This window comes from Psammomys obesus, unplaced genomic scaffold (genome assembly GCF_907164565.1).
Source record: "Psammomys obesus unplaced genomic scaffold, mPsaObe1.curated_primary_1811, whole genome shotgun sequence".
Classification (NCBI taxonomy): Eukaryota; Metazoa; Chordata; class Mammalia; order Rodentia; family Muridae; genus Psammomys; species Psammomys obesus.
This window is the reverse complement of record NW_026595981.1, coordinates 23862357-23886273: the sequence shown is the minus strand read 5'-3', so window position 1 is coordinate 23886273 and position 23917 is coordinate 23862357. Positions and strand designations below refer to the sequence as shown.

Sequence of the window (23917 nt, the reverse complement as noted above, 5' to 3'; positions counted from 1 at the left end):
TAGCTCCAATGTCTTTCCTGATTCTAGTTCTCAGGACATGGTACTATAACATCTTCATTGTGCTCCCTGCCTCCAGTTTGCCCTTCACTCAAGCTGGGGTGATGGGTTGAAATTTAAAGTCCTTCTATATCTCAGAGATGCCTCTGGAGAGCTCTATGGCCACCAAAGAAAAACCATGATCCTTTGTAGGCCCACAGGGCCTCCTTCCAGCCCTGGCTCCTATAGGAGCCTCCCAGGAGAACCCCAAGGTCCTGCTATCTCAAAATGCTCTTGGTGAAGCAGGTATGTGTTTTGGATATCTGGACATCCCTTGTTCTACAAAAGACCGTAGTCTGGCCCTCCCCTCTTTCTTTCCAGAACACATCTTTGTATTTATTTATTTATTTATTTATTTATTTATTTATTTATTTATTTATTATTATTTGAGACCATAGGCTGTTCTTACTATGCGGATTGAAAAGGATCATCTTTCTCCACGATGGATAGATGGTGTGGCATGTCTCTGGGTGTTTCCAGGGTTGTACCACCCTACACTCACTTTGAGAGTATGGTCCTAGGGGTAGGGCTGTGTCCTTTCAACTTGGAGAGGGTTTAGTTAGTGCTTGTTGAAGAAAGAGCGGAATTCAATGAATTGGGGACCCTACCTCTGAGGAGACATTTGGTTTTGGTCACAGAATTTTGGCCAGAGGGGTTGGAGGGTCTCTGATACCTTTGCCACCTATCCTAGTTTTCTGGTCTTTCCTTCTCCTTCTTGTTGCTCCTCTAAGTTCCCCACTCAATCCCCGGTATAACTTACACCCTTCCCATGTGCAGGCCATTTGCCGATGGCTTAGGCACACAGAGGTCGCTCAGACCCGCCTAGGCTAGCTAAAGCAGACAGTATCTATGTGCCACTCATCCTAGAGCCCATTCTGTTCTCCACTCTAGAAGGAGGTGGGGACTCTGGTCATGCCCAGTGGCCGAACTCTGCCAGGAGCTGAAGCATTACAGAAAATGAGACCATGCCCTTTGCTCCTAAGCCTTTTTGGTTTTTGATCGATCAACTTGTTGAGGCTGTAGCTATCCATCAAGTGCTACTGAATTCTTGGCACAGGATTAATTTTGGAGATATATAGATAGATAGATAGATAGATAGATAGATAGATAGATAGGGAGAGAGAATGTCTTTAAAGGCGTTCTCCGACAAACAGGAAGTAACTATGAGCACTTCCTTTCCTGCTAAATTGCTACCTGTCCTGTAGGTTAAAAGTTGAGGACTCGGAATGATCTGACACACAGTTAGTAAGAGCTCACCAAATAATACTTGTGGTCATGACCTTTCTGGTTCTTTGGCTTCCTCTGAGATAGAAACAGTTTTAGAGCCATCCACATCCTCATTCCTAATTTATGTATAAGACATGAAAGAATATACTAGATGGAGGATGGAGGGATTATGGAAAATGGAAGCAAGCCTACTGTATCAAGGACAGGAAGGAATGGGGGCCCTGCCTCAGTCAAGGGTAGGACTTCTCAAAACTGAGCTTCGCTGGCTGGTTCTGATCCCTGAGGCCAAAGCTTCCTTCCTGTCTTGGTATTGACATGATCCATACAATATGAGGGGAGTCATTTAGGTGGAGCAATGACAGAAACTGGAACCCTAAGTTTGGAAGGGGACTCTATCTGGCCTGGGAGCCTTTCACCTAGATCCCAAGAAGGACTGTGGGAATCCACAATTCTGTGTCCCCATGAGGTGTTTTTTTGGGGGAAGTTGGGTGGGGCAGGTCTGGAGCAGTGTTTCTGTCGGGTTACCCTTTCTGAGCTGGGCAGAAGGCCGACCTAGCTCTCTGGTCTGAGAGGTAGGAGGGGTGGGGTTGGGGATCCTGTCTTTCTGCCTAGGACTCCATCTGTCACTTTAGTCACCTGGGTAGGGTGACACTTGAGGGAGAAAAAAAACTGCTGGGTCAACACTGCCCCTCCCTAGGGGGTTGTCCTAGGTGCCCAGGCCACCCCAGGCTCAGTGGCTGCTTCCCAGAGCTACGGTAGTGAGCAAACAGCCCTGACCCAGTGGCACCTGACTCACATCTATGTCAGACTGTGGATGAGTGTGTGTCAAGGCTGGAGACTCTAGAATAAAGGGCTATACCGGGCTGGAAAGGACAGCACACTGTACATTCCATCCTCTGGCCAGCAGCTGTATGTCACCCCAAGAGCTGTCATTGTTGTGTTTCACCCTCCACACAGGAAGACCAACTCGGACCTTCTAAGTGACCCACCTAGTTCAAAAGATAGGACCCGCAGTTCCAAAATGCTTCAGGAGACACTGTTGGTATTTTGTCAAAGGCCGTGTGTTCACCTCCAGTAATGTGGGGAAGGAGCAAGACTCCTAGACTCCAGTGCCCAGGTGACAAAAGAGTCAACCAGGGTACATTCTTGTGATGTCCAGGAGCCTCAGCGATAGGTCAGGTTTCCAGGTGGGTGTTGGTGGATTGGTGGGGAAGCCTGACATATGGCAGGCAATGTATCATGGTGGTTCAATGCTCCTGGCTTCTCACCGTGAGCAAGAGGTACCTCCCCATCTTCAAGGCTCCACCCTTAGTTAATGGACCAGTGTGTGTCTACTCATCCTATGGGGCTGCCTGCCCTGCCTTGGCCCTGTAGAGGGCAGACTCATGCCAGAAAGCAGACCAGGGCCCCTGGTCACCTGTTGGGACCCAAGGTAGTAGAGGGGCAGGGCCTTAGATCTGGTCCTATCAGGAGGCTCTCTCTGTCTGTCCCCAGCAATGGGTGTGACAGTCAGGCACTTGGAGAGCAAGGTGAGGCAGAGGGCGGAGTTCTGTCACTGAGACTCCCTGGATACTTGGCTCATCTATTTTGGGTGACAGCTTTGACCACCCAGACAGGGGCATGAGACTGCCCTTGCCTTCCTGAAAGAGGAATCTCACTGTTCCACTGCAGAAAAGCCTGCAGTAAGGTTGAGAAGGGATTGTCATTGCAAGGTTGTAGTTAACAAGGGCTGATGATATATTGTCACAGAGTTCCCCATGTCCCTACTGAAACCTCTTTTCTCTTCCCACTTTTTGGGTTCGTGTATCTCAGGGAGCCTATGTCCTTTTGGATGGTACTCTTGGGGCTGTTGGTGGTTGGGGTATAGCAGGGTATCTGAACTATGTTCCTTTGAGCAGCTCCTTGGGAACTCTGGGACAGCTGGGCACACTGTGCCCCCTCAGGGAGTTTGGAAGGGGACAGGTGGATGGCTGCTGAGCCTCATCCAGGCATCTGCTGGGGATGGGCTTTCGGGAAAGCTGGCACAAAATCTGTGGCCAACTTTTATGATTGGTCATAACAGCCATGCGGCTGCTTTCATGTGAGCATTTCAGAGAAGCTTAAAAGTAAAATCTTCAGCATGCATGGCAGTTAATGATAGCCCTGAGTCCGTGCCAGGCCTGGCCACAGACATGCTGCTGTTAGCAGGAGGGGTGCTGCATTGTGGACCACATAGCATCTGTAAATGCCGGCTGCTGAGCCAATCAAATGAGGTGCTTGGAGGGGGGAGATTTACTTTGTGGTTCAGTTAAGTGTTACTTGAATGGAGGGGACGCGGACACTGAGGTCCCTGTGACAGGGCATCTCCCATAAACGGCCGGTTCTTTAAACGCACTGGGGAAAAAGGCAATGCTGTGGAATTCTCAGACCATAAAAGCTGAGTGAGGGGAGTAAGGGCCCTGTACTTCTGAGCAGAAGGCCATGTTCTCCAGATGGGAGCTGCTGGTCAGCATGGTTGTGAAGGAAGAGCTGGTCCTCAGGGGAAGGGGCTTTGGGCCCTGAAACATGAAAGCAGAACATGGCCACAGGAGGACTGGAAAGGTATGGCTTTCTGCTAGGCCCAGTGGCTTCCTGGGCATGCACTATGGCATGACACATGGTTCATTCTGAGCAGACTTTCAAAGCCTGGGGGCAATAACCAAAATCATTCCTGGGGGAGAGATTTTTTTTTTTTTTAAATTTTTGTATTTTAGGTGAGATGATATTCTAGAGCATTCTGGGATTGGTAAAGGGGAAATTTCAAGACCTAGTTAGAGTAAGATAGACCCGGTGGGGATTTTAAGACCATAGCAGGGTCTTGGAGAGTTGTGCTCCTAGAGTTTTGAGGGGTCACAGTCATTCTTCATCAGCTTCCCTGAAGACCCCCTCTTCCCCTCTCCCCCCCATTGAAGGGCAGCCAGGGAGCAGGTGAATGATAGTTTGTGTTCGGACCATCCTGAGTCCTGTAAGGTCTGGTGACAATGGAGGTAGGCGGAAGTTTGGGGATCTGAGATATTGGAAATGGAGCAGAGAGACTTGAGAAACCTGCTCAGGCTGAGTCAGGCAGCTGGCATCAGGGTAGACTGTCACTGATGTGGCCGATATCAGAAAGACAACAACTTAGCCCCCAGACCTCTGAGTATTGCTCATGGAGTGTTGGGAAGCATCCATAGAGCTGCTGAGACAGGACATGAAGGAATCAAACATCATGGTTTTCCAAGGGAAGGCTGATTGACCTGTTCCTAGTACCAGCAAATTTCATGGTGACAAGGAAGAGGGAAGGGACGGTAACATCTTACTTGTTTAAGGCCCTTAAATAGTGATATGTCCCTACTGAAGACTTCCATGTAGACCCCAGGGTGCTCAGCTGGGGTGACTTTGTAGACAGATAAGAACATTTTAGTATAACCATGTCCTAAATACTGAATGTGTTTTTGCTTGCTGAATGTGGTAACCCTGTCCTTTCTAGATCTGTGAATGGCCCTGACTCTTTTACCATCAAATCCCAGTTGAGGCATTTCCTGCATCCTTTTGAAAAGTTAAATGAATGGTTAGAAATGTCTCCGGTGTGTCTCTCCTTCCCACCAAGCTTCCTTCAACTTTACGTACCAGCTCCTGCATGTTAGTACTAGAATTTGGCGTCAGCTGGCAGCACATTTGGCAGGAGCTGTGGAAATGGTTATTTAAAGCAGAATATAGAGTAACCAGGCTTCTCAGGGGGAGGGGCCAGAAATCCCAGGCGCTTAATGCTTGAACAACTTTTCTTGTTACAAAGGAAAGAAGAGTTTTGTGGATGAGATGAGGATTAGCTACAGGCGGGGTCCTGGGTGGGGCCTGAGGAAGTTAGGAGAAGGAACCAATTTTCAGGTGTCTTCTATGGTAGGGAATTCTTTAGGACCTCTTTGTGTGGACCTCAAGGTGGAAACAGGTGATATGAGAAAATCAGAAAAATAAAGCCTGATCCAGCAGGCTACTCAAAGAGGGGCAACCAGTGGCCATCTTGAGTGACCTTGTTTTCACTGTTGTCTATTGGTAGGTGGCTGTCTCATTGGCTACGGTCTGACCTGATTTCTCTGCTACCTTTGGGGTTCTATGGTGGGTGTAGTGGCCCACATATTTTGACCAAAGCCTGGAGAAGTAGGAAAAAAAAAAAGATCCCTGCTGGGAGAGTTCATTTTCTTCTTGGACACATCCCAGCAAGCTATCCTTGTGTTCTCTTGGAATGGGAGTGACTGCTCAGGGTCGGCTAGGACAATCAGGCTTGATATCTGCCTCTCTGTCTAGGCAGAACCTCAGCTTTCAGAGGGAAGCTTATTTGAAGGGAGAGATTTCCTTTCAACCAAGACATTTATTTGGCCATTGATCCTGAGGTTGATGGTGTTCAAGATTGGCTTGAAAAAAAAGAAGATCTTTTCTGATTCCTCAGCTGCAGTTTCCTTCTTCTCCCTGTCCCCCCAAACTGAGTCATGGTGGACAGGGAATATTCTCTGCACTGCAATTGGTGCCTGGGCCTGGAGAAACTGCCAGGGCAGCAGTTTCCAGCCTGTAGGTCACGACCCCTTGAGTCCTCTCACAGCGGTTGCCTAAGACCATCAGAAAACATAGATATTTACCTCATGAGTTATAACAGCACCGAATTTACAGCTATGGGATAGCAACGAAAAGGATTTCATGGTTGGGGGTCGCCACAACACGAGGTGCTGCAGTGTTAGGAAGGTGAGAACCACTGCTTTCGGGTAAGGGGCAGGGGCCGGATAGAGAAGCCTGGCCAAAGGGACTTGCTGCACTCTGCACAAGGAAAGACACTGCCTTTCTGGGATCTTGTCTGTTCTTGGACAGTTGGGCTGGGCCTCAAAAGCCAGCATTCCAGTAAGTGTGGTTGGTGCCTTGGAAAGTGCATTTGGCTTTGGTCCCTCTTACGTGGGTTTTGGAGTTGTTTTGGTGTTTGAAACTGAGGGCATAATTTCTAGTTTATCAAGCCCTCTTTGGGAGAGTTTTCACAATTCTGTAACTGGCAAGAGAAGAGATCCATTCACCTATCGGTAAGGCTGAGGTTTAGTGGCATGAGCTTAGACTTCTATGTTCTCTGAATTTTTTTTTTTTTTTTTTTTTTTTTTTTACAGCAAGGTCTCCAGCTCATTTGGCTGTCGATGTCATTTTAGCCTGGGCACGGTGGGATGTCCAGTAACATTGACCTCTTGAAGGAGCCTTTCTCAGGACCAGCCTGGGGAGGTAGGCCAATGCTGCTGCTGGAAGGTGTGGAGGAAGCCCCTGTCATTTTCTTGTGGCGTGTGATGCCGGAGGCAAGGGAAACCCTACAGTAGCGGATGTTCTGAAAGAAAAGAAACCTCACTTGTGCCACGTGTTTGAACCTCTGTGTTTCCAGTGATAGGGACGGGGGCTATGGGGAATAGAGAACAAACCACAGCCGTGTCCCACCAACTCTAAGTCTCCATGGAATGCTTGTGGCAGCTAACTGCTATATGTCCGCAGTGGGTGGAGGTCAGGTCATTGTCCAGCCCCTTCCCCTGTTCAGATGAGCTGAGACACACAGTGCATGGGGCTCATTCAGGGAATTAGGGCAGAGCTAGGAGTCCACATCTCCTGCTCCTCAGGATAGTTCATGTTGGACTGATGTTAGAAAAACTCGGTGGAGTGTTTGCTAAGAGCTGCCATCTTGCCTATTGTGCCTGGCAAACACTGTGTGGCTAACAAGGCAAAATGGGTTCATGTGTGTTGTGGGTTCGCCTGGGCAGGCCAACAGAGACAGTAGACTCTGCCATGGTTTTTCTAGAAGACAAAGTGGGGGTCTCAGAGGAAGTGTGATCAGGACTCCAATCTCTGTCCTGATAGTTCAGCAGTTTGTCAGATGTGGATGATATCAACACCCTTCCCTTCCAGGGTAATGTCTCTGCGTCAGGGAGCAATGCAAGCTCTGTGAATGCTGAAACTTCATCTTTTTTTTACTGTCTCTCTCCAACACCTAGAACAAGTCTGGCGCAATGTAGGTTCCCAATGAATTTTCAATGAGTGAATGAGTGAGTGAATGAATGAATGAGCCGGCCTAATAAGTCTGGGAAAGCCTCTTGTACAATTGTGGCCTCCCACCTGGGTCCCTGTGTAAAAGGAACAGGGAGTTAGTGTGAGTTCCCTCCTACCCCAGGACAAGAGGCATGACAGGAGGGCAGGACAGATAGGGAGACAGAGACGAGTGTGGCATGGCATTGGGTGCTGGAGGTGAGAAATATCACAGAAACTTTACAGTGTCCAGGGTAGCCCTGAACAGCTCAGGGTTGTCCAACCCACTGTCTACACTGCGGAGTTGAGAAGCCCCAGGATAGAGTAGTCTTAGATATTACAGGACAGCTGGGAGATAGGGAGCCATGGGGGGAAGTTGTGGTGGGGCAGCTAGAGCTGTGGGGGCAGAGGCTGACAAGCCCCTGCTCTCTCTACCAGGAAGAGCTGCCTGGAGCTGCTCTTGAGCTCCTGTGGAGGTATCTTCCGTACTGGGTGTGTTCATCACAGCCAATCACCCTTCTTGAGTAATCTCACAGAGAAGCTTATAAAGTGTTTTAAGAGGTTGAGAACCACAGCTTCAGAAGCACATAAATGCTTCCATAAATGCTGGCTTTGCAAAATGACTCTATGGGGGAAGAGCAAACAGGGTCGTCTCCCATTCTTGGGAAGGTCCAGGGTTTCAGGTGGAAGAAACGAATTTATCTTTGGTCCACAGTTTTCAAGGTCTCCTGTCTTGATTTAGGCATCTGGTAGTATTTAGTTTTGTTCTTTTTTACTTCTTCTCTGCCATTGGTCACCTCTGGGATGTGTTCAGTGAGCAGGAAGGTGTAAATGGTTTAGGCTCAGAGAAGGTGAACACCACAAGGGAAGCAGTCTTTCAACCCTGCCCATGGCTCCAAACAGGTGAATTCCATGAAGACCAGCTCATAAACTGTCTGGAGGATTGATTATGGGGTATCTCCTTCTCCTGCTGTCACTATACTGTGTTCAAGGGGGGCACAGATACCTCAGCAACTCCCAAAGACTGTTTATACCCATGAGCCTTTGCTGTCCTTACCGTAAATCACCATTGAGGACTTTCTTGACTAACCAGCACTTCTAGAGTGTATAGGGACTGTCAAAGCACATTTCGGCTGTCGTTGGATCCTCCTCGTATCTGTGTGAAGTAGGCAGAACAGCACAGTGATTTCCACTGTTCCCATCAGGCCACCAAGTATCTCAGGGAGGTGACATGCTCAGTGATACAGGGTGAATGATTTATAGAACTAGGATTTGAATGTTGGTCTCCTGTCCATAAGTTCTAGGTACCCTGAACTGGGGTCTAAGGGCTCTGGTTTCAAGTTTAAGTGTTACCTGCACCCCCGAGCGTGAGTGTTTAAGCAACAGATTGCAGTTGATTGAGGTTTGCTGGTCATGATCAGCTGTGTTCCATGATTGTTTTGAATCCAAGTGGAAGAGTTACAGCCCCAAACACCACAGGCACACCACCACATCTAATTCTCCATGGTGAGAATTTTTATAATTTTGGTTTCTTTAGAAAAACACAGAAATGCTATGAGAACATGTTTTCGTTTTAGTCCCAGGTGAGGGGATATGGGGACTACTTCACAGCCGATGGCTATGGTTTGCCTCATGCTCCAGCAGAGGCATGTTTTTTCCAGGGGCAGATAGTTTCTGCAGTTGTGTGATGTTTGGAACTCTGGGGACTTTTCAGAGGGTATATAAAGGCTAGGACCCTGATAGGTGGGTTGCTGGTTGGTGGTTGGATGCTGTTGGATGCGGTTTGTTAAGCAGTTGGGTGAAAAGAAGATACAACAACAAGAGGAAATTAGATATCCTGACAGAGAAGATCAAACTTGCCCTGAGCAACTTCGTGCCCCTAATCAGCAGGAAGTAGTCTAACAATAATGTCACCCTCCACTTTCCCCTCTATCCTTTTTTTCTCTCCTAGTGTTATCGGTTGAAAGGATGGAAGAAAAGGGGTGGGGAAGGGTGGAAGAGAGAAAAGCCCACAGAGTAGTAAAAAATCCTGTTACAGTTCTCTTTTAATTGTATTAATTGAAAAATCTAAAAATTACATTTATTTATTTTGTGCATATGTGTGTACACAGGTGCACGCAAACCTGGTACATGTGTGAGGATCAAAGGGAAACTTGATGTCGTTGGTTCGTTCCTTCTACCATCCGGGTCTGGGGATTGAACTTAGGTCATCAGGCTTGGCCGCGAGTGCCTTTCCCCAACTAAGCCACCCCACTGGCCAAGCATACGTTCTTTCTTTTAAAAACTTTATTTAAAAAACCATCATCATTGTTTCATCTTCATCATCATCATCATCATCGTCATCATCGTTATTGTGTGTATGTGTGCATAATATGTGCATGTGAGTGCAAAAGCCCATGCCCCAGTGTGTGTGTGTGTGTGTGTGTGTGTGTGTGTGTGTGTGTGAGGAGGTCAGAGGACATCCCTCAGAAATCAGAACTCCCTGGATCCCTTCTACTTTGAGATCCAGGGATCAAACTCAAAGGTTGTTAGGTAAGTGAGCCACTTGCTGGCTCTTACCTTATTTTTAAAATTAGCTTACAAGGCATCAGGTTCCTTATGGAATGTATCTATGTAAATAGATATGTGTTAGTTTTGCTTGACCCTACTCCCCTCTCCTTTTGCCCCCATCTCCCTGCTCCCTAACCTCACTTAACCTTTGCACCCCTACTTTCCCCTTTCCATATTCACATCACATGTTCTATTACTTTCTTCACCTCTACCCCTTGAAGTCTCTTTTATGGGTTCCTTTCTAGTTGTCTGGCCTCTACACACACTCCTACATAAAAACACAAAGTGTAAAATTAGAAGCTAGCATCTGTAGATGATAGAGAACACATGGGGCTTGTCAGTGTCCCCACTCAACACAGTACTTTCCAGTTTCATCTATTTTCCTGCAAATTTCATATTTTTATTTTTCTTTATGGCTGAATAATATTTCACTGTATATTCTTTACTACCTTTTCATGGCTCTGGCTGCCTAGGCATAGATAAGTGGCTGTGGGACTATGGGTGATGGATGGACAGAATGAACTCCTCAGGGGAAAGGAAGGTAGGGAGGACAGAAACCAAATGTCATATGCAAGGCCACTCCCAGTTTATGAGATCTGGGGCAAAGGACTCTTTGAAGTGGCTATAAAATTTAGTCTTCTAGCAGACGATGATGGCTGAGAGTCCTGACTTAGCAAACCCAGTTGAACAATTTTTTTTTTTCTTTTACAAGGAAGGGAATTCTGATGGATAGCAAAAATGTCATTCTAATGAGATAGGCTTTCTGAGCTCAGAAAGGGCTTTCCCAAGAGCTAAAGACCTGGAACATGCCAACACCCCAAGGAGAGTGTATATAAGCACTCCAGGGAGGCCGGAGAGTCCACAGCTGGAGATCCCGTCTAATCTGCAACCTTCCTCACCAGCATCATGGCCACCCAGATCTGCGCTCCGACCTTCTCCACCGGGTCTGCCAAGGGCCTCTGTGGCACCACAGGCAGCTTCTCTAGAATGTCTTCCATCCACTCCTCCGTGGGCTCCTACAGGGCCCCCAGTTTGGTTGGCACTGTGGGGTCTACGTCCTCTTTCAGGACAGGCTTCTCTGGCCTCGGGAGCTGCTTGCCAGGCTCTTTCCTGTCCTCTGGGTGCCACTCCTCTGGCTTTGCCGGGAGCGGGGGCTGGTTCTGTGAGGGCGCCTTCAATGGCAACGAGAAGGCGACCATGCAGGTCTTGAATGACCGACTGGCCAACTACCTGGAGAAGGTGCGGCAGCTGGAGAAAGAGAATGCAGAGCTGGAGGGCCGCATCCGAGAGTGGTATGAGTGTCAGGTCCCATACATCTGCCCGGACTACCAGTCCTACTTTAAGACCGCCGAGGACTTGCAGCAGAAGGTAATGGGTCAGGTCCTTCCAGCTAGCCAGGCAGCTCCTGGAAGCCTCCCATTGAAAGACTCAGCCAGATGGGACTGAAGCCTATGGAAATTCTTCCAGAAGTAGAACTCTACTCTCTGGGACTTGGTTCTCTTCTCTGCTCGTCTGTGTACCCTGTGCAGCAGCCATTCTTCTATTTCCCTCATTGTCTTAGCTTAGGGAGGGAAGGATCATATCCTTTATCTTGGTGTAGTACTTGGTGTATGACTGTACCAATACCTTCCTAGCCATTGGCTTACTTTCTCTCTACCCGGGAGATGTGTATATTACTATATTCATCTAACAGATAAGGAGGTTGAATTTTGAGTGGCTCAGCAACTTGCTCAAAGACCACACAACTTGAATGTGGGGTCCAGAATCAGAAGCCGGGTCCACCTCACCCTGATATATTCTCCTGGGCCAGCTCAGAGGCAACACAAGCTAGGAACAATGGGCCAGTGAAATGGTGTCCCTCCTGGACCTGTTCTCACTCCAGGCCTGGATATTTGAAGATGTTGCCTGGGTTTAGAGGCATCGGTGAGCCTCCATTGACATCACATTGCTGAGCCTTCCTCAGTTCATGGAAACCGTCTTTTTTTTTTTTTTTTTTTTTCAGATCCTGCTGACCAAGGCTGAGAATGCCAGGCTGGTATTACAAATTGACAATGCCAAGCTGGCTGCTGATGACTTCCGGACCAAGTGAGTGGGCCAACCAGGGGAGGTTTGCTCTGTGTCAAACCCCGACTCCTCCTGCTTTTGGGAGCTGGTGAGGAGGGAACAAAGCCAGATACAGCTGTAAAGGGGAAGACCTGGCAGAGGCCCGGGATCCCTCCCAGGACAAGGGATAGGACCACTGCGTTTCTGACTCCAAGTTAGCTATGGCAGTTTGGGACAGGGCTTCCCTTGCTGCAGACTTGGCAGGGCTCTGTATGTGCAGGTACGAGACGGAGCTGTCCCTGCGGCAGCTGGTGGAGGCTGACATCAATGGCCTGCGCCGGATCTTGGATGAGCTGACCTTGTTTAAGGCTGACCTGGAGGCGCAGGTGGAGTCCCTGAAGGAAGAGCTGCTGTGTCTCAAGAAGAACCATGAAGAGGTGAGGCTGCGGTCACATGATCCCCAACGTAGCCATCCAGCCGAGGAATCCCTGCTGGCTCTTGGGCTGATTGTATGGCAGGAAGTACATGAGATACTCCACATCTTGTTTCACCCTCCCGGTAATTCCAAGAGTTAGATTCCATCCCAAGCTCCATTTTACAGCTGAGAAGATGGTCATAAAGATATGGAGTCATTTGCCTACAGTCACACAGTGACCACACCCTCACCCATGACACTACAACTCCGTTTGGGTTATGGTGTCTGATAATAATTCTATTTTCTTGGTGCTTTGTCCTCCCCCAAATTCTCAGGAGGGGCTGGGTATAGATAGACCAGTGTGGGGACCCATGTTCAGGGAAGTCTATCTCCTGGTCTCACAGTTCCCAAGGAGGAAGGTCATTGAACCTGCCAAGCCAGCAACTTTCCCATAGCCTTATGCCACCTTTTTTGCCACCGCAGGAAGTCAACACACTCCGTTCCCAGCTCGGGGACCGACTGAATGTGGAGGTGGATGCTGCCCCCACAGTGGACCTCAACAAGATATTGGATGATATGCGATGCCAGTATGAGACACTGGTGGAGAATAACCGCAGAGATGTGGAAGCTTGGTTCAACACTCAAGTAGGGCTGCCATCCAGGGCTACCGGCTGTGTGTGTGTGAAGGAGGGACACTAGGCCTGATGCTGTTCTGCATTCTCTCCTTCTCTATAGACCGAGGAGCTGAACCAGCAGGTGGTGTCCAGCTCTGAGCAGCTTCAGTGCTGCCAGACAGAGATCATCGAGCTGAGACGCACGGTCAACGCCCTGGAGATCGAGCTGCAGGCCCAGCAGAGCATGGTGGGTGGTCTCTGCCCAACTGACTGGCTACACAGTTCACTGAAGGCTCTCTGACTTACCAGTGTGCTGCCATTACGCTATCACAGAGCCTAACCACCACTGTGTGCAGATCCTAGGGTAGTGGGTTTTGAGGGTGGGGTTCCTTCCCCTCAATAGCTCCTCTCCCCCACTCCAGCGGAATTCCCTGGACTCTACCCTGGCTGAGACAGAGGCCCGCTACAGCTCCCAGCTGGGCCAGATGCAGTGTCTGATCACCAACGTGGAGTCCCAGCTGGCTGAGATTCGCTGTGACCTCGAGCGGCAGAACCATGAGTATCAGGTGTTACTGGATGTCAAGGCCCGGCTGGAGTCAGAGATTGCCACCTACCGCCATTTGCTGGACGGCGAGGACTGCAAGTGAGTGAGCCCCTAGATCTGGGCTGGGAGAAGGCATCGGCACACATTTAGAGCTGAGCGGTTGTTAGAAGGATGAAGGGAATGGAGCTAAAGCCATGGAAGATTCCTTCTGGTCCAGGGCTCTGGTACTACTCAAAGGGACGAGCTAACCCAAGGTACAAGCCCACCTTTGACCATTTTTTTTTTTTTTTTGGTTAAAGTTCCTAGTCTTCCCTCCTAAAGCCCCATCCTCTAATCCTTGAGGTTTCAGAGTCATTGAAATGCTCTGATGTCATCCCCCCCATCGTTGGTCTGACGCTCCAATGCCAAGTGCATTACGTGTGATTTCATTGCTTCAGGCTTCCTGCCCACCCTTGTTCCATGGAATGCAAGCCTGCTGTAAGAGTTCCTTACATCCCCTCTACGCCCTGCGCCCCGGCTGGACCCTGCGCCCCAGCTGGATCCTGCACCCCAGCTCCCCAAGTCAGCACTCAGATCCGTACTATCACCGAGGAGATCCGAGATGGAAGAGTCATCTCCTCCAGGGAACATGTGGTGCCCCGTGTGCTGTGACCACCTGCCAGAGGGGCCGAGGCCACAGGGAGGAGGACACCCGTGTGGCTCTTGGCAGCTGAATGATCTTGCGCTTCCCTAGATCTCCTCCTTGCTTAGCAGGTTTTTCTACTAAAATTCGCCTATTGTTTCTGGTCTTAACTGTGCTTTTTACGCCATGCAAGTCCAGGTTCCCCTGGAAACATACCCAATAAAGTGTTCTCTTGGCATAGCAAAACTGACCCTGGCTGATTCTGTCGGTTCTCGCGTGGGGTGTCTGGGCACTCTGCAGTAAAGTTGCAGAGCAGTCACAATATTTGGTATTGGAGATGCTTCAGGTTCTGACCAACAGACACCGGTCTCCATCCCAGTCTTGGTGGGTGCTGGCCATCGTTCCCAGGTTGGCATTGCCTGTAGGTACCTACCCTAAGATAGTCAGAGGAAATGCAAAGCCTCTTCCTCCGGTCTTCTTCGGCAGTCCTGATGGAATCAGCTGTCACCTTTCATTCCTCCCTGTCTCCTCCCTTCCTCAGCTCCTGTCTTCCAGCTTCCCAACATGTGTCAGTCAATAGACGTGAATCCCAGGGCCAACCAGAGAGGACCGATTTCAAACAGCACAGCGTGAGCCGGCTACACCAGAGGAGAGGGGCGGGGGTGAACTGAAAGGTGAAGACAGAGTCAGGCAAATCCATGTTTCTAACACCAGAGCATGGGAATGACAGAGGACCCTAGCGGGACAGATAGGGACACTTTTATATTCTATATTACAGATTTACATCTGCACTCCATGTTGTAGAACCGAGTCAGTACATAGATGCTGTTAGGAGCTCAGCATGTCCGCACTGCTAACGGCTTGCCTGTTCCCGCCACCCCCAGCTCAGATGCTGGGGGAGGAGCACGAGGTTGATGACCACAGATGCTCACTAGCCTTAGAATTTCAGGAAGCCCCTGAGCACAGACATCCACAGAATGAGGGAGGAGTACAGGGATGATAGCAGCCCACACATCACAGGAATGCATCTGACCACCTGGCCAGAGACGTGAGCCTGGGCTCCAGAGTGGCTGACAGTCTTAATTCTCTCAGTCAGTCCCCATGTCCCATGAAGCTGCTGGCTGGAGATGAGATGAAAGGAATTTTTTTTTTTTTTTTTTTTTTTTTTACACTGATGCTAACCTATATCACCTTTTCAGATCACCATCCTTCCTAATCAAGTACAACATAGATTTGATTCCTGTTTCTGCTCCTTGGCCTTTGTGGTGACAGAAAGCAATGAACCCCCATATTTCGGTTACAGGATGTATGGGATGGCAGGGAGAGTGTGGTGCAGGAGACAGCCATCTTGCTATGTGAAGCGGAGCTCAGGGTGTGTGGCTTCTCCCTGCTGGGCCGTGCTGACTTGGATGTGGGGCTTAGTGGGGCTAGGCTCTGGACACCCTGAAGATCACAAAAGCAGGGCCTGTGAGAAGTCAGGGGTCTCATGCCGGCCTCTCTGCCTTTTCACCCATTCTTCAGTTCAGAACACAGACCCAGAGCCAGCAGTGACTTACCTCAGGCCACACAGCAGTGAGGAGCTGAGTCCCAGCATTACCCAGCTCTTCTGGGTAAAGAGCCTTTGGGCTCTTACTTGATGCCAAGAGCCATATATTTGGTGACTAAGCCAGAGGTTGAACAGAAGCCCTCAGGTAGGCCTTAGAAGAAGATGCTCACAGGCAGCATGAAGCGTTTGGCTGGAGCCATTCTGCTCCTCTATGGCAGGGGCCCCAGGACTCCTTAGATCTCAACAGTTCATCTGTGAATTGGAGCTTCTGGGAACCCTGATAGGAAAATGTATGCTAAGTACTAAGAGGCTGATGCATAGCAGAGTTGGTCTGAATAAAAATGAAGGGTCTTTGGGCTACACTCAAACAGCCCCGTGTGACCGTGAGAATTTGGTTTAGGTACCATTGCTTCAATTCTCATTAAATTCTTCAGAGCACTTGGGTTAGTGAAGGAACTCTTCCTACGCTCAAACTCCCCCATACACCCTTAACGGAGGCCACCGGTGGGCAAACTGAACAGCAACTGGAAGTCCTAGGACTCCTAGGTTCTTTTTGACTCCTCTCCATGACGTCACGTGAGAGATGGGATGATACAGTGATACAGAACACTTACTTTCAAAACGGTCAGTTTATTCTCTACTTTCCAGATAGACTGTCCGGGCTTCATTCACAGACACTCACGCTTCAGTGAATAAATTAGAAGGTAATGCACAAAGACCTCCCCAACCCATCCAGCAAATCCTACGTGAGTGCAGGACAGGGCTCAGTCAGGGGTGTGGAATTATCTCGGTCATCAGTGGATAACAGGTATAGCCCCCACGGAGCAACCACTCAGTCGTAGATTTTTTCTCATTCCCAGAATGAGAACAAGGCCCCATGATAACAAGAGCCAGGGAAGGGTAGGGTTTTGATTTGTGAGCACAGGGAATGATTGTAAAATGTTGGGGTGACCAGGGAAGGTCTTGGGGAAGGTGTGGATTTGGTGGAAACCTTCAAGGATGGGGAGAAAAGGAAGGCAAGATGGTAGGATGCATTTTAAAGCATGGCTAAGTGTGTCCATGCCATGCTCTGGGGAAGGCAGGGAGCACATCTGGACAGAAGGCAAAGAGGGGAAGATTAGCAGGATGCTTGCCTAATGATCTTAGCACCTGCTGACATGGGGCTCTAGACAATTTTATTTTATTTTAAAGAATTCTAAAGAAAAAAAAAAAACGAAGCAACACAATTTATGGGCTATTTCGTATCATTGAAAACATTACTTATCTGTTTTTTTATTTTTAAAGTCAAATTATCTAAAAACATCTTATCAGGACTTTCAGCCACACCTTTGGGTTGGCTCACGGGCTGTCTCCCTTGAGCAGATGTTTTTTGTTCTCTGCTAGAGGACCTGGCCTGTTGGGGCACGTGCTGTTGGTTCTTGTCTTGGGGTTTCTGCCTCCTTATCTCTGAGAGTGGGATAGCAGAGTTTCTGCCTTTCTCTTCTCCATTCAGTCATCCTTTCTCTCCTTCCTCCTTTTCTCCCTTCTATGCTCTCTTCTCCTCAGAACCCTTTATTTCCTTAGGTAACACAATCTACATACTCAGTCACTCACTCACACTCACTCACTCACACTCACACATTCATTCGCTCACACTCAGTCAGTCAGTCAGTCAGTCAGTAAGTCAGTCAGTCACTCACTCACTCTGAGAAATCTAGAAGGACAGCACTAGTCTAAACACGTAGGGGTTTCAAAAGAAGTGTGAGGTTAGGCCTAGGGCAGTCCCTTGCGGAGATAGGGCTGAAACACAAGATGGAAGGCAGCAGTTCACAGAGCTCAAAAGGATCCTCTCCCAGTCACTGCCATGGGTTTTAAGTGTTGGGTGTGCACAGCGGGACCTGAGAGGGATGGGAACCTAAGAAGCAATGGCTGGGACCGAGCCCCAAGAAGCAGTGGTACAGGCCTGAGGGCTGTAGCCTCCTGGCAGAACCTGTGGACCTTGCATAAAGTATTCACTGCCCCAACCGTTGGCTTTCTGTGGGAGTTGGCACCCTTCCTATCCATGCAGTGTGTAGGTGGGTAGGTGGTTTAGGTGAGTTTAGGTGGTGTAGGTGGTGAGGGGCTTTCATTTCAGGGGACTGCACACTTTGAACAAGAGCCATTTCAGCCACCTCTGCTATTCCTTGGCTGGCTGACTTTGGGGAGGCTCCCAAAGCACCACAGGTACTCACCTATCCAGTCGGGTTATTGATAAGGCCAATCTCATGTCTCATGAGGGTGCTGCGAGGACTCTGAGGGAGAGAATGAGTAGAAAGACTGATCACGGGGGTCCAGGCACACACTGAGTGTTCAGTGTGTGATGGCAGGGGGGCCCTGCTGGTATTGTCATTAAGAGAGTGGTTTGGCAGTATGCAAAGCTGCCAACAGAGCTAGGTCCCTACCTGGGCACGCAGGCGTAAAGCCTCCCCCTCCCCCGGAAGCCATGTGATCTCTGAGGTTGGGTAGGTAATAGGGAATTCCTAGGGCCTTCTTGCTGTGACTTTCAGGGCCACATGGCTTCAGAGTGGCCGAGAGGAGCCCAGAGAACACTCCCAGAAGGCTGTGGCTTAGGAGGGGGGATGGGTGGGAAATACAAACACCCTGGTAGGCTCTCAGCTCAGCTGCGCCTCAGTGCAACTGAGGCGTGGAGTTCCAGGGAGGAGAGGCCGAGGCAGCCAATGGCGCCCTAGGATTACGCTGGGTGGGTACCTCTCACCCCGGATTCCAGGGTTCGGAAAGGGTGCAGTGACTCGTGGGAGTTCTATATCTGAGGTTTCAAACCTATGCGCCTGGCCCACGGGACAGTGAACCCTGTGCTTAGAATCTGTCCCCACTCCGCATTACCAAGCTCCAGCTCAACAAGCCTGCAGCTGTGAAGGGATTGGCAGCTGTCACGAGGAGCCCTTGTCAGGAGCAGGTGCTGTCTGGGCTTTTTCAGGTCTCAATTAATGCTTGAGGCAACCCAGGTGCAGGCATTAATATTTGTTCTTGCTGCAGAGGAAGAAACAGGGGGACACCCTGAGAGGTGAGGTCAGGGTGGTTCATGGTGGGATGGAGATTCACATGCCACCAAGAGGTCAGGCTGCTGTTCTTGGGAACCTCAGGGTGTGAACCATGCCCGTGTGTACCCTACTCCAATTCTCTCCTTTCTGTTTTCTGTAGACTCCATCCTGGAGTCTAGCAGCCTGAATTCCAGGTTTGCCAGCCATGGGCTGGAGGTGCTAAGCGAGTTCTTATTATATCGGAGCTTTGATGTCTTCACCTACAGAATAGTGACTGTGAGCTCAGGTCTGTAGAGAACACACGTGGGAAGGGGCTTACTGCTGGTCTCAGCTCATGGTTGCTTCCTAACAGGAAGAGAACAGGTGTTCTTAAAAGAGTAACAGAACCCCAAACTGTAGGGCAGCTCAGAAGACAGGTCCCGGAGGCTCCCACCTGATCCATTGCCACCTCTCCTCAGCCCTGGTTCCAGATCTCGCTTGTTCACACGCTGGGCTGGTCAGATGTCTCATTAAACTTTCCAGGCATCATGTTAGCCAGTTTCTAGAGCAGAGATGAGCATCTGAGCCTCAGGTTCCTTTTACCTGCTGAGGAGATGTGAAGCAAATACTCACCTTCCCCTCTACCAGTTCAGACAATTAGGAGCAAAGCCTTCTCCATTTCTACCTGGGCTGGAAAAGACACATTCTCCTAAGCATGGCCCTGGTTGCCACCAGGAACTGACTTGGAGTTATTTTGGCTAGAGCTGAAGATATGTAACCAGAACAAAGCTCTTGTCGAGAAAGTAGGGGCGTGTCCGTCAAGGCTCTGTTGGGTTGAGGGTTACTAATGTCCCATTTTGTCCAGGACAAAAGATTCCTCGTATCACATTAAAGCCACAGCCGTCCAGAGGAGCCTGGGACAGTATGTCAGAATGGCCACATCTTCCGGGCTTAGTCAAGAGCCTTTTAAGTTTGCACAAGCCATAAGACCCCTGCCTTCTGGCCGCTTTGAGGCTTGCTCCCCCATCCCCCCAGTCTGTCCATCAAAGGAGTCGAAGCTGGAGAAGGCAAGACGGTGATGGGGCTCCCACACCTGCTTAACAAGGAGGCCGAAGTCTGGGTTCTGATGACAGGCCCCTTTGAAGAGCTGGTGCAGACTGGGTCTCCCCAGGGTGTAGGGCTGTGGGGTGGGGGTGAGTCTCCGCATAGCCAGTCGTCCAACGGGGCTTCTGTTTTACGAGGCCAGGCTATGTTCACGGGAAGCGAAATAACAGGCTAATGAGAGGTTCTGGTAGAAAGTGGAATTAACTTTAATGAGGAGAAAACACTTTGTAAGGGCCAGCCAACGCCCACTGGGGCAGAGGTATAAAGTCAGGGAGCTGCTCCTCTGTGTTGGGGGTGTCTACTCTCAGAGATCTGCTGCTTCCGTCCGGGCTGCTGCGGCCATGGCTTCCAAGTGCCTCAAGGCCAGCTTCTCCTCGGGATCCCTCAAGAGCCCCGGTAAAGCTGGAGGGGCTTCTGCTCGCATGTCTGCCATGTACTCTAGCAGCTCCGGCAGGCTGCCGAGTCTTTCTCGGGGAGCCCGAAGTTTCTCTGTGTGCTCCGCTGGCCTGGGTAGAAGCAAGTACAGGGTTTCCAGTTGCCTCCCTGCTCTCTGCCTCCCCCCAGGAGGCTTTGCCACCAGCTACAGCATGGCTGGAGGTTGGTTCAGGGAGGGTATCCTCACCGGCAATGAGAAGGAGACCATGCAGTCCCTGAACGACCGCCTGGCCACCTATCTGGAGAAGGTGCGCCAGCTGGAGCAGGAGAATGCCAGCCTGGAGAGCCGCATTCGAGAGTGGTGTGAGCAGCAGGTGCCCTACATGTGCCCCGATTACCAGTCTTACTTCCGGACCATGGAGGAGCTCCAGAAGAAGGTGAGTGGCTTCAGGTGTAGAGGCTACATCATGTGTGGGAGCAGCCTGGCTCCCATCGGGAACTTTTGGAGGGAACAGAGCTTGTTAATAAACTGGCCTCTTTTATTCTTCTTAACAACTTTAGCCCAATCTATCCGACCCAGAACTTGAACTTGGGCTGTATTAACTAACTGGCTGTGTGACCTTTGATATCACTGTCCCTCTCTCTCTGAATTTTAACATCCTCATTTTAGAAGAGCAAGCAAGGTGTTTGGATTTGGTGTGTTCACTGAAGCTTGGTTTCGCCGTCTTAAAGCAGAGAAGACACCTTTCTAGGTCCTCATTCCTGAAGGGCTCAGTTGGATCCCAAGGGAAAGCATTTGTGACCAGAGAACTAGAGGGTACCTGCTGGCAGCCATCTGCCTTGGACTCATGGCAGGCCTGGGGGACAGGAAGAAGCCTCATTCCCTCATGCTTCAGTATTTCCTGTAGAATGTCTGTGCCTTTTCCCTAGCCCTCCACATTATAGGCATACCACACTGTATAGGCTCTTGAGGTTCTAATGTTTGATACCAGCTCTCATCTCGCAGAGAACCCCAAACTGTTTAGATTCCAGGATGGGAATCTGCCTCCTTTCACTGGCAGCTCTTGCCAGACCCGGGGTGGTTGGGGGCAGGGGGAAACGCCCACCAGCAGAACGTCCTTTCTTACATGAAATCACTTCTTTATGTCCCCAGACTCTTTGCAGCAAGGCAGAGAATGCCAGGCTGGTGGTGCAGATCGACAATGCCAAGCTGGCTGCCGATGACTTCAGGACCAAGTGAGTGGTCCTGCTTGTCCCTGGGCTGGAGCTGGTACAGCTGAATGCTGGTGATGGTTGAGCTTGAGGATTTCAGCTTACACCCAGGCACTGAGGTGTGAGGGCAAGGCTTACAACACCAGGCCAGTGTGGTGATGGGGCTTGACTTTCCTACAAATGAGATCACAGGTTGGGGTGCCTTGCTCTGTGTGTGCAGGTATGAGACGGAGGTGTCCCTGCGGCAGCTGGTGGAAGCTGACATCAACGGCCTGCGCAGGATCCTGGATGATCTGACCCTGTGCAAGGCTGACCTGGAGGCGCAGGTGGAGTCTCTGAAGGAAGAGCTACTCTGCCTCAAGAAGAACCATGAGGAGGTGAGCATGAGGGAGGCCATGAGCATGGAGGACTAAGCAAGGTTAGGGAGGAGGTCAGCATGTGGGGTAGATGAGAATGGAGAAGGAGGTATTCATGGAAGACCAGGTGAATATGGGGAAGAGGTGAGCAGGAGGGATCAAATGACAATGGGGAGAGGTGAGCCGAGGAGTGGGTGGGAATGGAAAGAGGAGGTAAGATGGAGGAGCGTATGAACATGAGGGAGCATTGGGAGAGATGAGCAAGGGCGAGGAGATGAATGTAAGGAGCGCAGGTGAATATGGGAATAAAGAGTTGAGTACGGGTGAGGCAGCCACCTTGAAACAGACCCTTCTCTGTACCACAGGAAGTGAACTCGCTGCGCTGCCAGCTTGGCGACCGGCTCAACGTGGAGGTGGATGCCGCTCCTCCTGTTGATCTGAACCGGGTTCTGGATGAGATGAGGTGTCAATATGAGACCTTGGTGGAGAATAACCGCAGGGATGCGGAAGACTGGTATGACACCCAGGTCAGTGCAGCTGAGGCGGAGTCAGGATAGGGACGGTTTGGTGTGGATAAAGGTCTTTTTTGACTCATACTTGTTGATTCCACATGATCTCTGAAACCTTTGAAGCTGAGATCTCAGGGGTCCTGAGCAGATCCCATGTGCTTGTGTTTCAGACCGAGGAACTGAACCAGCAGGTCGTGTCCAGCTCAGAACAGCTGCAGTCCTGCCAGACGGACATCATCGAGTTGAGACGCACAGTCAACTCCCTGGAGATTGAGTTGCAGGCGCAGCAGAGCATGGTAAGCACCAGGATGGAGTGGAACAGCTCCTGAACCAAGCTTGGAGGCACGCAACCTCTAGATTCCATACTTCAGCTATCCAGGCGGACTCCCAGAGTCCAGATTCTTAGCTCAGGACTTCTCTGTGCAGAGAAGAAGGTGAGGAGGCCAGGCACACACCCCAACTGCCATTGTGGTGAAAGACAAGAGGGTCTGTAGTACTTGACATGCCTGAGTAGCAATTCTTCTGTTCGTGTTAAGATCCACCTTTTGCGTAATGATCCCTCTAGGAAGGAAGTGATGTCGAGGGCATACAGGAGTGGGCTGGCTGATCTTCAGTGGCTTCTACGCGTGTTTTTTTCTAGTACTGTGACTTTCTGAGCTTCCTCTCTTGTGTTCTGAAGTCCCATTGAGACACGGGTGGATCTTCCTTGACAGTTCACTGCCCGCTAATCTCTTCCTCTTCCCACAACCTTTGTCCTCTCAGAGAGATGCTCTGGACTCCACCCTGGCCGAGACGGAAGCCCGCTACAGCTCCCAGCTGGCCCAGATGCAGTGCATGATTGGCAATGTGGAATCTCAGCTTGGTGACATTCGGGCTGACCTGGAGCGCCAGAACCAGGAGTACCAGGTGCTGCTGGACGTCCGGGCCCGGCTGGAGTGTGAGATCAACACGTACAGGGGCCTTCTGGAGAGTGAGGACTGCAAGTGAGTGTGGCTGAGTGCTCTCACCTCTCCACAGGTGCCCAGGGAGAGCACGGTATCCTGATTCAGGAACTTTGGTGTTTTAGCGCTAGTCTTGGGACCAACCCATTCTGTTGCTCTGGCTGGTTCTATTTTTCTCTCTGGACACCTGTCTTCCCTTGGATAAAACAAGGAGACAGGATTTAAAAGGCACCTTCCTGTTTGTATATTCTAGGATCTGTTCAGTGTCATTGAGAACAGCAACTGCTGGATGATAATAACATGACTCTCTCTGTCTCCCAGGCTGCCCTGCAACCCGTGTGCTCCTGACTATTCATCTTCCAAGTCATGCCTCCCTTGCCTTCCTGCTGTCTCCTGCAACACTGGCATTGCTCGTACAACCTGCAGCCCTCGTCCTGTCTGTGTACCCTGCCCTGGGGGCCGGTTCTAAGAGAGCGACAGATCCAGAGGGTCAAGCCCATGGCCTCCAGGGCTCCAACATGGCCTCTAGTCAACTCAACTCTTCCAACCCACATGTCTTCATTCATGCTGGGCCCATGAGAGGGCTCTCTTGCAGATAAATGCCTCCAAGTTTCTTTGACCCAGTTACCTAAGGCTGGTTGTCCTTCAGGCCTTGACTCCTCATCATTTCAATGGGCTCCAAGGTCTCTGTTCTGGGCCGGCCCCTTCCTTTCTGAGTGTGTTTTTGTAGGTTCTGAAATTCAGTACAGTGTATCTTGAGGGTGGGACAATAAAGCCGTTTGCTCTGG

General features: G+C 50.1%; 2 protein-coding genes across 2 annotated transcripts; both read left to right on the top strand.

Annotated features, from left to right (window-relative positions):
• Positions 1-10755: 10755 nt before the first annotated feature.
• On the top strand, positions 10756-14116 carry Krt36 (keratin 36). The gene is made up of 7 exons (XM_055619776.1): positions 10756-11217; positions 11852-11934; positions 12173-12329; positions 12791-12952; positions 13043-13168; positions 13344-13564; positions 13903-14116. The coding sequence occupies exons 1-7, from the start codon at positions 10756-10758 to the stop codon at positions 14114-14116; spliced, it is 1425 nt and encodes a 474-aa protein (XP_055475751.1).
• Positions 14117-20077: 5961 nt separating this feature from the next.
• Krt35 (keratin 35) lies at positions 20078-23598 on the top strand. Its single transcript, XM_055619777.1, has 7 exons — positions 20078-20548; positions 21265-21347; positions 21544-21700; positions 22045-22206; positions 22359-22484; positions 22951-23171; positions 23451-23598. Exons 1-7 carry the CDS (start codon positions 20078-20080, stop codon positions 23596-23598), a joined length of 1368 nt encoding a protein of 455 aa, XP_055475752.1.
• Positions 23599-23917: the final 319 nt, after the last annotated feature.